The following is a 16204-nucleotide window of genomic DNA, read 5'->3' as shown; positions in this document are numbered from 1 at the left end:
AGTTTCCCTCAAGTGTTCGGCAGAAGGAGACAGATGACTCTTAAGAGACAGAGAAAAACAGGACAAATACCTTGGCTTAAGTTAGATGTTTCATCAAGTAACTTAATATACCCATGGACACTTTACAAAAGAACATGAATTATTTTGTCTTAGGAGGTGACAAGTGTTTTCCTTTAATAATAGATTTAACTGGGCCTGGCACAAAGCCTAGGGGCTAAATATCACCTTATATTTGCCAGGATCCCACATGGGCACATGGTTCCCAGTTGTTCCACTTCCCATCCAGCTCCCTGCTTGGAGTCTGGGAAAGCAGAAGAGGACAGCCCAAAGCCTTGGAACTCTGTACCCACGTGGGAGACCTGGAGGAAGTTCCTGGCTCTTGGCTTCAAATCAGCTCATTTCTGGCCGTTGCAACTACTTGAAGAGTGAACCAGCAGATGGAGGATCTTTCTCTGTCTCTCCTCCTCTCTGTAGATCTGACTTCACAATAATAATAGGTTTAACTGGGAATGATCAAGTCACATGGAAATAAAGCTTAAATGACTCTACTTAAGGAATAAGTTCCTAATAGGAAACCATCAGTGGTGAACTCTTGCAGGGAAACATACTGCAGTTCACATATCTGGCCATAATGTTGGCAGCGTTCCTCAAAGACATGGAAAGAGAAAACCGGAACCCATGCCTTTGGCATTTGTTGGCCCGATGGGCCTCCCTTGGGGTCTTGTCCCTAGGCCCAGTATCTGCTTATTGTCTACTTTTCTCCTTTTCGTTCTGGAGGTTGTGGTTGGTCTAACATGAAAACTGTGTTGATGCAACATATTTACCCACTAGTGAAGGATATGGCCATGTGGTTATCATTGATAAGAAGGCATCAGGCCGTCGAGGACATTAATTAATGAATCAAGAAAATTGATCCGCAGTGTGGTGTCAGAGTAGAAGGGAAGTGACTGGCCCCTAACAGCTCTCCTGAGAACAAATAAAAGATTGGGAAGGCGTTCAAAATATTAAGGTAGCAAGGAGTCAGTTGTACATGGTGAGGAGGCCCAAGGCTGTCTACAGAGCTGGTTGATGTTACCAGGCTCTGCTACAGGCTTAGCAAAAAAGCAAAATGTAAGTCTCCCACTCCACTCCAGCACTGATTATTTAATGTGTGGAGCCCATGAGGATCATAGGGAACCACTGTGTGTTTACTTTCCTGTTTCACTGATGTTCAGCTTGAGTATTAAATTGTTCAATCTCACCTTCCTCCCTGACCTCACCCAGGAGTGACCTCTGAGCCTTCAGGCACTGAAAGTGACACAGCGTCAGTAGAAGTGCTGGCCAACATCGTGGAATCAGGACAAGCTTGTCTTCCTCCCAAAGAGAAAGAGCAGCTTGCAGCAACACCCCATGTCTCCATGGCCGAACAGGATAGTCATCCTGGGATCAAGTTACAGGTTGCCCCAATTCCCAGGTAAGCGGACTCTCAGCAGCCTGTGTGTTCACAGACCTCATTCTAGTCTAGTTCTCAGCAAATTCATTTGCTTCTGCTCCCACGAGGGCTCTGGCTTTCAGGCAGGAGCTGAGAGCAGAGGAAGTTGGGTCATTGAGTCTGTGTTCTTGTACACACAGCATCCCCCTCTCAACTACCCTGTTGCGGCCTACCCTGCAGCGAGAAGGGGGCTGTTAGCATCAGGGGGAGTGGGGCGCTGGAATGTATTCACTCCTCTGCCCCTGGAATGGGTCCTCTCCCATTGCCTTTTGCCCTGTCCACCTCTCATGCCAGTCCCAGCACGGAGCTCCCTCTGGAGGGGTGAGAGAGAAGGGATGGCTGGCCCTGTCAGAGCAGGGAGGGCGTTGAGTACGTCCCAGCCAGACTGCTCCAAGGATCAGCAGGCTTTTGTTTTCCTAACAAGTGCGAGTTTGAGGTATGTCGGTAGCTCTGTCAGGGTGTTCGTGCTGTCTTCTAAACTGTTGGTGTGATGTCACTCTGTTGGTATCTTGGAGGGGGACTTGGAAGCTAGAGTGCGAAACGTGGCTGAGTGTCCTCCAGCCCCAGCCTGCTCCAGGCATGTCCCTTACCCGCTTCAGTCAGCTCCTGGTCAGACGAAAGCAGGCAGGTGGTCCCCAACTCACCTTAAAGCTGGGCCCTAGGATGTACCGAGATGGCTTTTTAGCAGGCATGACCTTATACGGTGAGTGGGTTTGTGACCCGTGAATGGCCTGTGCATCCTGTCCCCCAGGCTGCTTTGTATTAGGGTGTACCAGGAAGAAACCCAGTGTGTTCTCGTTTTGTTTTGCAGTTTGGGCCTCCATCTTGAAAGATACTTTCTGAGCGATTTGCCATTGAAGCTAGAAAAAAGCTTAGAATATATTTGTTCATCCAAATTTGCTGTTAGACCCGATCCTTAACCTGTTACCTCTTTTGAAAGTTTATGGAGTAAACAAATACCAACTGCCAGTTAGATGACTTCCAATAAAAAGCCACATTTTAGGGCACGTGATCACCATGTAGTACATTCTGGAAATCAGGGAAAAGCTAAATTAGGATGAGAACTTCCCTTCAGGAAGCTCTGCTCTTACCCGTCATGTTTTGTTATAGAATAAGAAACAGTAACAGCTCCCTAAATGCTAAGGTCTTGAACTTCTCTCTCTCTGTCTCTCAGAATAAGTGGAGTGGCGGAAGTGCAAGATATGAAGCTCATCACCCCCGTGCGACGCTCAGCCAGGATCGAGCGAGCAGTGTCCCGCTACCCGGAGATGCTGCAGGACCACGACTTGGTGGTGGCGTCTCTCGACGAGCTCTTGGAAGTGGAAGAAACCGAGTACTTTATATTCCGTAAAAATGAGGCCTTGCCTGTAACATTAGGGTTTCCAGTTCTTGAATCATAATTCCTGTGTGAGACAAGAAAAAGTCCTCGTCCAGGTGCCCCTGGAAAAGCATGTGTCCCGGAGAGGCACGGTGAATGCAGCGACAGACCTTGGGGACGTTGGAAGTCATTCACTGGGCTGCTTCGCAAATCGTATTTCCCTACAGGGATGCTTGGGTTTGTGAGTTTAAGACTAGTTTGCCACAGATTTACAACAGACAAATTCAAACTATTGCCCCACAAATGTAGTTAAAAAATATGCTCATCCCTGAGCCACTTTAATCGCCAGCTAGTTGACATTTCATGGCAGAAGGCTGGTGCCACAGCACAGTGCACCGTCTGAGCATCCACCTTCCCGGGAGAAGGTCCTTAATGCTTGGGAGAGCTGAGCGCTGGAAGTAGCCTGCAGGTGCATGAGCGAGGCGGCAGCCTGGCAGGGCTTCGCTGTGCAGATGCGGATGCTCCTGCACACACAGGACAATCGCAGGGATCCTGGCTCCCATCACAGTGTCCCGTGGACGAAGGCCAGTCCCTGTCCCTCTCTTCCATGACTCAAATCTGGCACAGTCCTAAATTGGGGTGGTCCCCCTGGTTTTATATCCAATCTGATTCTGCACGCATTCTTCAGGTCAAAACGGAAAGCAGGAGAGAGCGGTGTGGAAGGAACTCTGCTTCACCTCCATGCTTTGCCATGGGACAGCGGCCCCGAGGGCAGTGCGAGCCTCCGGAGACTACCGGAGGGCACTTTCTCTGCTTAGCAAACGCCCTGGGAAAGGTCCAACCCGAGTCATTATGTAAATAGAAAAACATCAGCACCACATTTAAAATTTTAGCCTTCTTAATATTTAAGTATTGTCTAAAAATAGCCATTAAATTTATATTTTGTTCCTACATACTCATTTGTCTTATTTATTATGAAAAGAAGTGATGATGATGGTCTGGCAAGAGAATGAGGGCTTCCTGTGAGGGAAGTTCAGTGGGCTGTGTGGGGAGGCTCCCCTGGGGACAGTCGCCACCCTGGGGAACTGCCCTTGCTCAAGGGGCTGACCTTCAGCCTCCTCTAGGAAGACTCATGAGAGCAGAGCAATAAACTGTGACCATGGTGCCGCCAGACCAAGCAGCTTGTCACCACGACGGAAATGCAGGAGCCCCGAAGGTAGACTTGCTTCACCTGAGAATCCAGCAGAGTGGTACATGATCCCAGGGCCTGAACATGGGACTTCGAGGAATTGGATGCGCTAAGTCACCCAGCTGATCCTGAACAAGTCTCTCCGCATCGGCAACATTCTGGCTAAGACCTCACATCCACTGACCGAGTGAGTCCTTGATCCTGCACTGATGTCTTTGGCTTCTACCATGTTCCTTTTTTTTTTTTTTAAAGATTTATTCATTTTATTACAAAGTCAGATATACACAGAGGAGGAGAGACAGAGAGGAAGATCTTCCGTCCGATGATTCACTCCCCAAGTGAGCCGCAATGGGCCAGTGCGCGCCGATCCGAAGCCGGGAACCTGGAACCTCTTCCGGGTCTCCCACGCGGGTGCAGGGTCCCAAAGTATTGGGCCGTCCTCTACTGCTTTCCCAGGCCACAAGCAGGGAACTGGATGGGAAGTGGAGCTGCCGAGATTAGAACCGGCGCCCATATGGGATCCTGGGGCGTTCAAGACAAGGACTTTAGCCGCTAGGCCACGCCGCGGGGCCCTACCATGTTCCTTTTCGTTACCTTCTAGGATGGTTCGTCCTCACCATCCAAGGCCTAGGAAGCTGCTACATCTTTTTATTTTATTTATTTATTGGGCCTGGCGGTGTGGCCTAGTGGCTAAGGTCCTCACCTTGAACGTGCCAGGATCCCATATGGTCGCCGGTTCTAATCCTGGCAGCTCCACTTCCTCTCTGTCTCTCCTCCTCTCTGTATATCTGACTTTGTAATAAAAATAAAATAAATCTGAAAAAATAATAGTAAATACTAAAAAAAAGATTTATTTATTATTGACAGATTTACAAAGAGAAGGAGGGACAGAAAGATCTTCTGTCCGCTGGTTTAGTCCCCAAATGACCATAATGGCCAGAACTGAGCCAATGTGAAACCAGGAGCCTGGTTGAGGGTCTCCCATATGGGTGCTGTGTCCCAAGGCTTTGGGCCATCCTCCATTGCTTTCCTGGGCCACCTGCAAGGAGTTGGATGGGAATCAGGGCTGTTTGAATACAAACTGGCACCCATATGAGATCCCGGCGCGTGAAAGGCGAGGACTTTAGGCACTAGGCTACTGCGCCGGGCCCTGTACTCTTTTAATGAGTATCCCAGCTTGCTCAGGAACCCTTCCTTCCTGCTTTTTTAAGATCCATTTATTTTGGGCCTGGAATGATAGCCTAGTGGCTAAATCTTTGCCTTGCATGCCCCGGGATCCCATATGGGTACCAGCTGCTCCACCTCCCCAAGTGGTACAGCAGGATAATCTTCTACCCAGGCCCACCAGAGTCCAGCATTCCCCTGGCTGTGGGCATTGATGGGCAGGAGGAATTGGATCTCAGAACCAGAGATCCATTTCCAGGTTCCTGCTGCAGACCTCCTAGTACAGTTGCTGAAAAGATATGGTGGAAATCTGGGACCACAATTTTATAACCTGTGTGGGACAGAATATATCGGGGTCTAAATAAATACCATATAGACCTAAGAGAGCTTCATTTGATGTGGACTTGATCCCCTGGCTCCCGCTACGCCTGGAGCCGGCCTAGCCCTGTTACCAACCAGCAAATCCCCTTCTCCTGAAGCCAGCTTCACTTAGCAGTAAAACCACACACACCCACAACTTAGGACAGACAGTGCTCTGCCCCGGCCCTCTGTCACCACAGTCTCGCTGTGACTGGCTCTGTGAGCTGGGTAAGACCTGTTAGGCTGAACACAGGGCTGCGGTTCCCAACCGGCAGCTGGCTGGCTGCAAGCCGTAGCTTTTCATGCTTCTGTTTTGAGTGCAGGAGTGAGGATGCTGAGGACAGTGATGAGAGCAGAGTGAGTCCGGGGGAGATTCTTGGGCCGTTCCCAGGCGTCTTCCCAGGACAGGAATCACTGATCCCTATCCACCACGTCCACCACCCCAGGGATGGCGCATTTCCTCATTTCCTGCCTGCCACAGACTTGAGGCAAAGCCTGTGCGTCCAGGTAGCTACTACAACTGCTCCCAGGTGGAAACATGCTCTGTCACACCAGCAATCCAACTGAAAGCAGCATGCTGATAGGGTGCCAGGCACCCGTGGGGTGCAGCCCCAGCCATAGGAAGATGTCAAAGGAAAGGCGCCTTGAATAAGGTGCAGCTCAGATGTTGGATGGCCCCACCCATCTTCAAAACTGGGAAAGAGATGGGTCTGTGGGCTAGGGGCAAAAAGGTACCTTTCCTCAGGTGACAGGGAAAACCTGTGGCCCACATCCCCGTCCCCCCAATCATTCCCTTCCTCAGACCCCAAACCTACTCCAAATCCTTTGCTGCATTCTTTCTACCTTGAGTGGGAATTCCAAGGATGACTTTAAAAATATATGTATTTTTTTTTTGTTGGAAAGGCAAATTTACAGAGAGAAGGAGACACAAAGAAACATCTTCCATCTACAGTTCACTCCCCAAATGAACACAATGGCTGGAACTCACCAATCCGTAGCCAGGAGCTTCTTCCCAGTCTGCCACATGGATGCAGCGTCCCAAGGCTTTGGACTGTTCTCTAGTGCTTTCCCAGACCATAAGCAGGGAGCTGGATTGGAAGCAAAGTATCCAGGACATGAACTGGTATACATACGGGATTCCAGCACTTGGAAGTAGAGGATTGAACAACTGAGCCACTGCACTGAGCCCCGAAGGGTGACTTCTGTGACAGGGACTACTCTAACTCATTCCAGGATCTTTCCAGAAAAGCAAAGACCCTTGGGTCTGAGCAGTTCTGATAAAATTCTCTGCACTAGCCCTTAAAGAAGAACCTGGTGGGTCCAGCACGGTGGCCTAGCGGCTAAGGTCCTCGCCTTGAACACATCTGGGGTCCCATATGGATGCCGGTTCTAATCCTGGCAGCCCCGCTTCCCATCCAGCTCCCTGCCTGTAGCCTGGGAAAGCAGTCAAGGATGGCCCAAAGCCTTGGGACCCTGCACCTGCATGGGAGACCTGGAGGAGGTTCCCGGCTCCTGGCTTCGAATCAGCACAGCACAGGCCGTTGTGCTCACTTGGGGGGTGAACCATCAGAAGGATGAGCTTCCTCTCTGACTCTCCTCCTCTCTGTATATCTGACTTTGCAATAAAAATAAAATCTTTTTAAAAAGAAGAAGAAAAAGAACTTGGCGTTTAAAGACATGAGGCCAGGGATCCCGATCATTGTGTGGGGAACCAACCGCTGCAGTCTCAGCCCAGAGGTCCCTCGGGGAGGACAGGCCTGGCAGCTGCTGAAATGCACAGCGGTGTAAAACAGTAAGTGAACCCTGAGCGCTTGGCCTGTTCCCCTTACACAGCCCTCACGTAGTCCCATTGCTGAGCGACACATACACACACACCGAAACAGGTGAACTGTGACGTCAGACTTTTCCCCCCACAGATCTGCTTTGTCATTCTAAACAGGCGGGTTCATTCCAAGCTTCCATATAATGCCAACAATACCACCAGCTGACAAAGAAGTGAGCCATGGGAGAGAATCAAAACCGGCGTCACCGGAAGGAGAGGCTGCAGAGAAGCTCGTCTTTGTATGTCGTGGTGCACTCGTATCTAATTCAAAGGCCTTTCGCTACCTCAATCCTTAGTGACTTGGACTGCAAGAACAGTTATTGGAGCAGTCTCTAACCAGTTCTATTTTATTGGTATTACTAAGTGACAGAATCAAGAGCATTAGAAACCCTGAGTTTCATAAGGTGATGTTGAGAAATAAAATCAGGCATTTTAATGCAGCTTAAGAGAACTGGGTCAAGTAGTTCCCACTGACTACACACACTTCTGGCAGCTGCAAGGCCACGGGGATGACTTCCAGGCCCTCCTTTGCCCGGAATCCATGACACCAAGGAGATCAGGGCAGCAGCTGCGTGCTTCTTCCAGACTCTTCCCGGATCTCAAGTAAGAAGGTGACCTGTGACGACAGGTGCCGGTCTACACCCAGGATGTGGTCAGCCGCAGTGCGACCCGCATTGGTCCTCACTCTCTTTGCCTTCAACCTTATGGAAAAACAAAAACAATGGTCACGGAAACCTTCTTCCCAAGATGGGACAGAAAATTTGCCACCGATGCTCCCAGATGAGTCGGGCCAGTGATGAGAGTGAGGAAGGGGTCAAACCTTCCTGGAGAGTCCCAGGGTACCAGGTTTGGCTGTGTCCAGCTCACAAGTGTGGAAAATACCACAAGCCCATGATTAAAGAAGACGAACGCCTAAATTCTGAGCTCCGCTAGGCAAGTAAGCAGCTCGCGCTGTCAGGCAGACAGGTCTCAGCAACAAACAGACTGAAAGATGGCATCATGCCTTCTCGTGCCACTCGGCTTCACAGAACCTAGGAGGGGGCTGTTTTCAAAAGCAAGCCAGAGTGGACAGGAATCTCCCTGCAGGGTCAGGATGCCAAACCATGCTGGCAGCCAAGGCTGCCCTATAAAACATGCCCAGAAGCAGGAGTGGCAACACAGCACTTGCCAGGATCCAAAGTGAGCGCCTCTACCTGTTGGTGTTTGTAGAAGCTGTCGGGAGGGGGAGCCCTTGGCTCAGCCTGGCCCAGGGGAGCGAGTGCCCGTGGGGTAGACCAGATGGAGCTCCTGGCTCCTGGCTTTGGCCTGCCCAGCGTTGGCGGTTGTAGCCATTTGTGAACCAGCAGATGGAGGGTCTCTCTTTCTCTCTCTCTCTCTCTCTCTCTCTCTCTCCTTTCTCCTTTTCCCTCCCTCTCTATAATGCTTTCAGCCCATAAAATAAATCTTCAAAAAAGAAAAGAGTCAGCAGGCAGCAGTGGCTGGAAGAGCGCAGGACAGCCAAGCCTGAATAAACAAATAATTTCCTCTTTTCTACACTGAATGAAAATTCATAACTATTGTCTGCATAATTTTAAATATCCATCGAATGCCCCAACTATAACAAAGGAGAAAAAAAAGCAATGCATCACATGCGTTCTACATATAAAATGACACTTGGAGACCAAAATGCCTCCACAGCGCCACCCAGCGGTCACGGCCTTCCCAGTGGGAACCCGGCCCCAGCCCATGCCAGCCCATGCCAGCCCATGCCAGCCCATGCCAGCCCCAAGCCGCCCCAGCTCCAAGGCCACAGCCACGCGGCTCCTTGGTGAGGAGCAGAGGCTGGCTCCCTCCCAGCCACTCACCCTCCGGCTGCCAGAGACGGGACAGGAGGTGGGGTCCAGACCAGCCCGTTCTTGTTCCACAGCTAATTCATGCGGCATCTGCAGGGACAAACTCAGATGCAGACGAGCAGCCCACTGGTGGAAAGGCCTTCCAGGGGCATCAGCTGGGCATGGACTATCCCCGCCCACAGCTGCCAGGTTCTTGTCCAGTGAGGGTGCAGAGCCTGGGGGCGTGTCGACAAGGGAGGGAAGGTTCTGCCAGCTGTACCTCCCTGTCTCAGAAATGGGTGGCGGTGCCAACAGGGCACCAGCCGAGTATGTACCTGGAACCTGGCAGCCCTGGGGTCCCATCCCAGCTGTGCAGTCTACTAGTGATGTGACCACATGAAGTTCAATTTTTCTGCCTTTCCATTCTACCCATGGGCAAGCGAGGAGAGAAACCCTTCATTGCTGGGGTCTGGTACACATCAGGCAGCACCCAGCCCAGCACGAGAAATGGCAGACACTCAATAAGCAGCTTGTCTCTGCTCGATCCTCCAGGTAGAGGGAAGGACAGAGGTATCTCTGTGGGACTGTTCCCGCGCGTGTTTTACAGGTGCAGGTGGGAGACTGGGTCTGGTGACCTTGCAAAGTCCTAACAGGGATGAGGTTCCCATGGCTCCTTCTCCAGATTTGTGCAGGGACCCACCAGCTCCGGGACGGCACGAAACAGCGAGCTGAGCGGGTAGTGCAGGAAGTTGAGGCAGGTGGCGGTGTAGAGGTCAGCGTACCGCATCAGCTGGTTGGAGAAGAGCGTCTGGCGGAAGCCGCAGCGGAACAGGCTGCCCGTGGTGCGGTAGCACAAGTCCAGCTCGCGGGTGAGCCTCTGGCCAGGAGGACGGTGTGATGCATTGAGATCCCAGCCCACTTCCGCCCCATCAGCTAAGGTGTGGGAGGACACTGCACTTGTGTCTACCTGTGGAACTGAAACCCACAGGCCACGCACCTGCAGGGCTCACCACGCACCTAACTTGCCTCCTGGTGCCCTTGCATATCCCATGACTAGGCCTTTTGTTTGTAGCAAGGAGGATGGACCTAGTCATCGGCCCCAGGATAGCCAAGGGCATGCCACCTCTCTGAGCCTCAGCTGCCTCTGGCAAAGTGTGACAATCCCTGCCCAGCCAGGTCCGTGAGGCTGGGAGGTGAGCTCCATGTGCCTTATGCAGTAGAACCTGCAACAGCCTTCCCAAAGCTGCATTGGACCCAGCTGGGTAGGGATATGCTGCATCGTGGCATGATTGTCCCCCAGTCCAGCAGGCCTGCAGGAATCTCCCCGCCTGCGAGTGTGGCTCATCGCGCCACAAGGAAATGTTTGCCTTTCTCCCCCATCCCCAGAATCCTCAGTCACATTTTCTCTGGCCCCTTCTCTGATTGGCCTCAGATGTCACTCATAGCTGGCCAGCCGGTCATGTGGAGGCACACCCCAGCTGGCATATTCTTCAAAGGGGTTAGGACAGAGGGCAGCAGGCAAACCCCAGAAATCAACAAATCTCCACTATTGAGTGTCTGGCCCTTGATCCAGGACACTGCTGCTATTTGGAGCATCGGCCAGCAGAGGGCGCTGTCTGATAAGGTCAGGGGCAGCTGGGGCCCATCAGCCAGGGACAGGACACAGCCGATCCAAGCTGCAAACCAGAACGCTTCCCTTCTTCCCACACAGGGCTGACCCCTCCCACCCCTGCTCTTACCCGAATCTCCTTCTTGGTGGAGTTGATGACTTGCAGCCCAACACAGCTTCCATCCATGTGCCTGATGCAAAAATGGCAAGTGAGTCAGGAGCAGACCCCTGGAGAGTCGGGGAGGGGTAGACACAAGGGACCCCGGTGGGGAGTGCTAGCCCTTGAGTGGGTTAGGAGGAAGGACAGGGGTCAGTGAGTGGGAGTCCCTGGGAAGCCATTGAGGTCCCCAAAGTCCACTTAACTAGGAACACCCAACCCAGAAACACACCTTGGTTTCCTCACCCCTTGGGCCAAGCCCTGCTGACCCCCAACTCCCACCCAGGAGGGCCAGGTGCTCACTGGTATAGGTCTGCCAAGTGTGTGTCCAGCCTCTTCAGCTCCTCCTCTCGCTCTACAATGCAACAAGGGACAGAATCCCTCACTGGCCCTGGCTGGCCTGGGGCTGTGGGGTGGGGAGGGGTGGAGGGTGGGGGGGTCTACACTAACCCAGTCGAGGGCATAAGCTCACCCCAAGTCAGGTGAGACCCGAGCCAGAAGCGGAAGGGGTCAGCATGGAACCCATGGACAGGGAGGACAGCGCACGGCAATGACTCACACCCAGAGAAGAAGCCCCAGGCTGCTCTAGTTAACAACAGCCACAATCTCAGGATAAAACTATATGCCATTCCAGCCAGGGAAAACCATGTACCTTCCACTTCCTCTGAGTCCTCGGGGCAGGTGGGGAGGGAGGGATGGGGTGAAAAAGGAAGCCCCAGCCCAGGAAACAAGGGGGAACCTGGAGCCCCCACCTGAGGGTACGAGACCCGGCTGTGTGACTTTAGGCAAACTACTTAACCTCTCTGAGTTTCTGCTTCCTGCGCTCCCACACAGACCATGTCGGATGGAGTTCTGCTTATGACTAATCCCTGCCCCTCCCCGCCCGCAGAAGAAGGAGGAAGACGGCAGTGGGGTGGTCCCTGCAGTGACAGCCACCCACCATAGCCCCCCGGTGGCTCACCCTTCTCTCGGGCCCAGATGCCCAGCTCCCGGGAGAGCTCGGGAACCACCAGGCAAGTGCGCCAACCCTGCCGCTTCTTGGACTTCACGATGTCCCCGAAGATGTGGTCTCCCACGTACAGGATGTCCTTCCCTCGCACGCCGAGCAGCTCACACACCATGTCCGAGGAACCTGCCCACCACAGGTGCCTGCTCACGCTGCCTGTCCATGGCCCGGCTCCGAGAAGCAGGACACACGGCCCGAGCAAGCAGCTACCTCCGGAGTAGACGGCGCAGTGCTGGTGTGGCCCGGTGTAAGTGCCCACACGGAGCTTTCCTGAGTCCTGGGTTGGAGGGGAGGAAGGGAAGTGCCCTGAGCCAGAACAGCAGCCGTGCCCCAGGCCAGAGAAGGCTTGGGGTGGCTAAGGAGGGAGCAGACTGCGGGGTCCTGAAGGAGGCCTCTGGCTCCCTGCCTCCAGAGACAGAAGGAGCAGGTTGCCTCTCCCCACCAAGCTGTGGTCCTCCCCATCCCCCACTCCATCAAGGTGGGCGGGGCCTCAGCCCCTGGCCTTACCGTGTTGACCTGTCTGAGCACCGTCCCCTCTGCAAAGAATCGGGGCTTCTGTGTGTCCACCACCACCAGGTCAAAGTAAGACCTCCAGGGCCTGGCCGATGCCTCAGCCTGTGGGGAGCGGGGCATGGAGGAGGCACACAGCATGCACGTGGTGGGCAAAAGCTGGCCTGCCGCAGCCCCACCCCACAGAGCCCAGCAGCCTCCTGGCCACACGGAGCTGGGACGTGCACAGGAGAGCTGGCAGAAGTGGCCGATGGGCACTGTGGGTCCCTCAGCACCCCTCATGGGGCAGAGAACCAGGGACGTGGGACACACACCCCAGTACCCAGGGCCTGTGATACCTGCATCTCACTCCAGTTCCTGCCCCATCCAGCCCTCCCCAAACAGCCAATCACCTCTTCCCAGCCTTGCAGGAGAGGACACGCACCCACCCCCACCCTAAAAGGGCACCTTCATGGCCTGACTGAGGGCACTGGAGAGAAGCCAGCCAGACCCCAGCAGGTAAAGGAACACCTCCCAAGTTCGGCTCCTCCTCCACGGGAGGGCTGGGCCTGGGAGGGGCCCCCAACGTTGCAGCTTAACCAGCCCTGTACTTGACGGCCCACCACAGCCCAGCACAAGTCACTCACCCCACCACCGCTGAACAGGTAGGTCATGATGGCCTGAGAGGACAGGGCAGGGTCAGGGTGGGACCCGGGAGCCACAGCCCGCCTCTGCCCTCACCCCCATACACCCAGGGCACACAGGAGGCTGGCTGCAGGAGCAGTTTGATGAAACGGAACACACGTGCATACTTGCAACTCACACAATGCACCCTCACATGCTCGTGTGCACACATGCACGCTCACACACATGCACACTCACGTCAGTGTAGTTGTAGCCGCTGTTGGTGGCCAGGAACACTTTTCCCACCTCCTTCATCTTGCCCAGCAGGATGGGAATCCGTTCCTGGGGCAGATGCTACAGTGACCCCCAGGGCTAGGGTCTCCCAGAGCTGCCCCAGACACCTCCTCCTCCTTCCCTCTTCTTAGGTCTCCGGCCCCCTGGGAGCCTAGCTCCAGGCCAGGCAGGAAGGCCCCAAATGACGCCCACCCCCATGGGTGCAAGTCTGTGTCTAAACCTCAAGGAAGATGGCAGGGAATGGAAGGAGAGGTAGCCATGAGGGACAGGGGCAGGGCCTGGTCATGGCCTTGGTCTATGGCCACTCACGTCCTTCTCCACATATCTCTCCAGATCCTCCAGGGTCTTCTCCTTGAGACAGCCCTGCAGGAGGGAGCAGAGAGCAGGGTGTGTGTACGCGCATCTCCCACGCACCTGCCCATGAGCCTGCATCCAAGATGGCAGGAACAGTGCTGCCAGGCCTCAGAGGGGAGAGTGGAGAGGACCCGAGGGGACTGGAGGCCTGGAGCTTGTCCCCACAGAGCCACATGCAGACAGATCCGGGCTCCTGGGGCCCTGGGCAGCTCACCGACTGGTGGACATTGTTCATGGCATCAGTCACATCCTGGAAGAGGCTCCGGAAGGACATGAAGAGGTTCCCATGCTGGTAGCCAGTGTCACAGCTGAGGAGACAGAAGCCACGCAGGCTCCGCCTGCCTCCAGCCATGCCAGGACCTGCACCAGCTAAGCCCGGAGCCACCCCCAGGAGGAGTGCCAGCACCCTGTGCCCAGGACCTCCCCCTCAGAGACAGGACCATTCACTACCAGGAAGGCGGCAGGGGTCCCTGGCGGTCCCCAGCAGGTTGGGGCAGGCCATGGGAACGCACTTGACATAACGGGAGCAGCTGGAGAAGAAGTCCACCAGACAGGCGTAGAGGTAGGTTTCTGGGGCAGAGACCCGAGTCAGGGGCAGCCCCTCCTCTGAGGTCCAGCCCCCCGCCCCGCCCCACGCGGGCCCTCACCGGGCAGGTTGAAGAGCGTGTTGAGGATGTGGAACCGCTGAACGTCGTCCCTCTGGATGAACTTGCTGGGATAGAAGCTCCAGACCTCGGCCCTGGGCACGGGTGGGGTCACTGCAGCCAATGCCCACCCCCAGATCCCCTTCCTCCCGCCTGCACCCACCCCTCCACCCTCCTCCATCAGACTGCCATTGGGGAGCCTCCTTCCTCCATCCCCTCCTGCCCTTGGTCTCCCCAGGAAGCCCAGTACCCCTCTTCTGTTCCCACTCTTCCCGTCCTCCCCCAGCCAGCCCTACTCGGAGAGGAAGGCGAGGCCGTGCAAGCCCAGCAGCACGTTCCCGTAGGCGTCCACCTTCAGCAGGTTCCCGTAGAGCGCGTCAAACACCAGGCCCCTGGGAAGAGAAAGCTGTAGGGGACAGTGCCAAGCGGACAAAGACAGCAACCACCTCGCTGGACGGCCCGTACCTGGACAGGCAGGACAGCCCGTACCTGGTGGCAAAGGCGGGGTCATAGGTGTAGCGCAGGATCTCGTGTGGGTACCCAACACACACCAGCCGCTCCAGCAGCAGCTCGAAAGCCAGCGTCTCGTAAGCTGGGGACCTGTAGGCTGCAGGCCCCATGAGCCAGTTGGTGCCTGGCTGCCAGGCACCCCCTGCTGCTCCCTGCACCCTTACCCATCCTACCACCCACCCAGCCCCAGCCAGAGCCCACTGTGCGTTCCAGCCCCCTCTACCAGCCAGCGTGTAATCCATGTCAAAGCCGAAGCAGCGGATCTTCCCCAGGGCCAGACTTCGGTTGACAAAAATCCTGGGCAAGAGGAGGACTTTTTGGGCTTCAGTCCACCTTGAAATCCAAACCCCAAAGAAGGACGGGGAGGGGAGGAGATGGGCTGGAGTAGCCACAGCTTCCACTGGATCCCAGCATGTCTGAACACAGGTGTGTGTGTTCCAGCATGCTTGAAAGAGAGAGAGAGAAAGAGAGAGAGAGAGAGAGAGCACGCCTTGCAAAGAGCGAAGAACCTATAGCTCATGAGTATGGGCATGGGCTTTGTCTTGTGGACAAAACATCTATCATTGTGGGAAGTTGTTCAGGTTCAAAGACGCATCTGAAGTGACGACACACCTCCTGTAGGGGATGTGGGTGCCCAACCCTGGGTCTTGCTGTCCCCATATCTCTGTATTTTATATGAGTCCCCACGCACTGCGGTGCGCTGTGGGCAGCATGCAGCCCAAAGCCCCGCCCCCACACCCCAGTGCCCCTCTCACCGCTGGTCCCAGTCCTGCGGTAGGCCTTGGGAGGTCATCAGGCCCTCAGGGTCCCCACTAGGTGCCCATGGCTTTCCCCCTTCCATGCTGGCTGTCACCACTGAAGTGACCAAAAGGCACTGTCCCCTCCTGGCCACCTGTGCCTTATCAGTGGGGTCCAGCCACCCTGGGCCTCTGCAGCTTTGGACCCTGCTGGCCCAGCTGCCCCACCCTGTGCTCCCACCTCCCCACCCCTCCCACCAGGATAGTGTCTGCTATCTTCAACAGAGAACATCCCTGGGGCCCAGGAAGATGCCTTCATCTGCTTGTACAGCTCCACCTGCATATCTAGGACTTCTGTCTGAATCCAGAGGCCTCGGCAAGTCTGGGAGAGAAGCACAGAGCCCAGAATGGGGCTAACAGGTGTGTCCCAGAGGCTTTGAAATTGGAAGTCCCTGGTAAAGAAAGGGAGAGCTCAGTGCTTTATCCGTAATCCTAACAAACCCAGTTACCAACCTTCCCAGCTCCAGGGGCAGGCAATGTAGCACAGCAGCTTCTCTCACCACCTGCACCCCTGTTGGAGCTACTAGTTCAAGTCCTGACCCCTCAGCTTCTGATGGCCCAAGAGGGGCCCTGCTGCCCACATGG

At 54.8% G+C, this 16204-nt stretch overlaps 2 protein-coding genes across 2 annotated transcripts in view; one reads left to right on the top strand and one right to left on the bottom strand.

Annotated features, from left to right (window-relative positions):
• The window catches only part of CKAP2L (cytoskeleton associated protein 2 like), a 66566-nt gene extending 62881 nt beyond the window's left edge, over positions 1-3685 (top strand). The window contains exons 9-10 of the mRNA XM_058667637.1: positions 1264-1453; positions 2646-3685. Of these exons, the coding sequence (XP_058523620.1) occupies positions 1264-1453; positions 2646-2871 (416 nt within the window). The 3' untranslated portion in view covers positions 2872-3685. The remainder of the gene's footprint in view (positions 1-1263; positions 1454-2645) is intronic.
• Positions 3686-7747: 4062 nt separating this feature from the next.
• On the bottom strand, positions 7748-15615 carry NT5DC4 (5'-nucleotidase domain containing 4). Its single transcript, XM_058668315.1, has 17 exons — positions 15578-15615; positions 15046-15119; positions 14802-14919; positions 14609-14704; positions 14316-14407; positions 14181-14238; positions 13883-13976; positions 13624-13677; positions 13279-13362; positions 13044-13076; positions 12415-12522; positions 12118-12184; positions 11863-12033; positions 11205-11256; positions 10875-10935; positions 9169-9246; positions 7748-8025 (listed from the first exon to the last, which is right to left on the bottom strand). Exons 1-17 carry the CDS (start codon positions 15613-15615, stop codon positions 7978-7980), a joined length of 1326 nt encoding a protein of 441 aa, XP_058524298.1. The 3' UTR covers positions 7748-7977.
• Positions 15616-16204: the final 589 nt, after the last annotated feature.

The sequence above is a fragment of the Ochotona princeps genome, chromosome 8, assembly GCF_030435755.1.
Source record: "Ochotona princeps isolate mOchPri1 chromosome 8, mOchPri1.hap1, whole genome shotgun sequence".
NCBI lineage: Eukaryota > Metazoa > Chordata > Mammalia > Lagomorpha > Ochotonidae > Ochotona > Ochotona princeps.
This window is presented reverse-complemented; position numbering and strand designations above follow the sequence as displayed.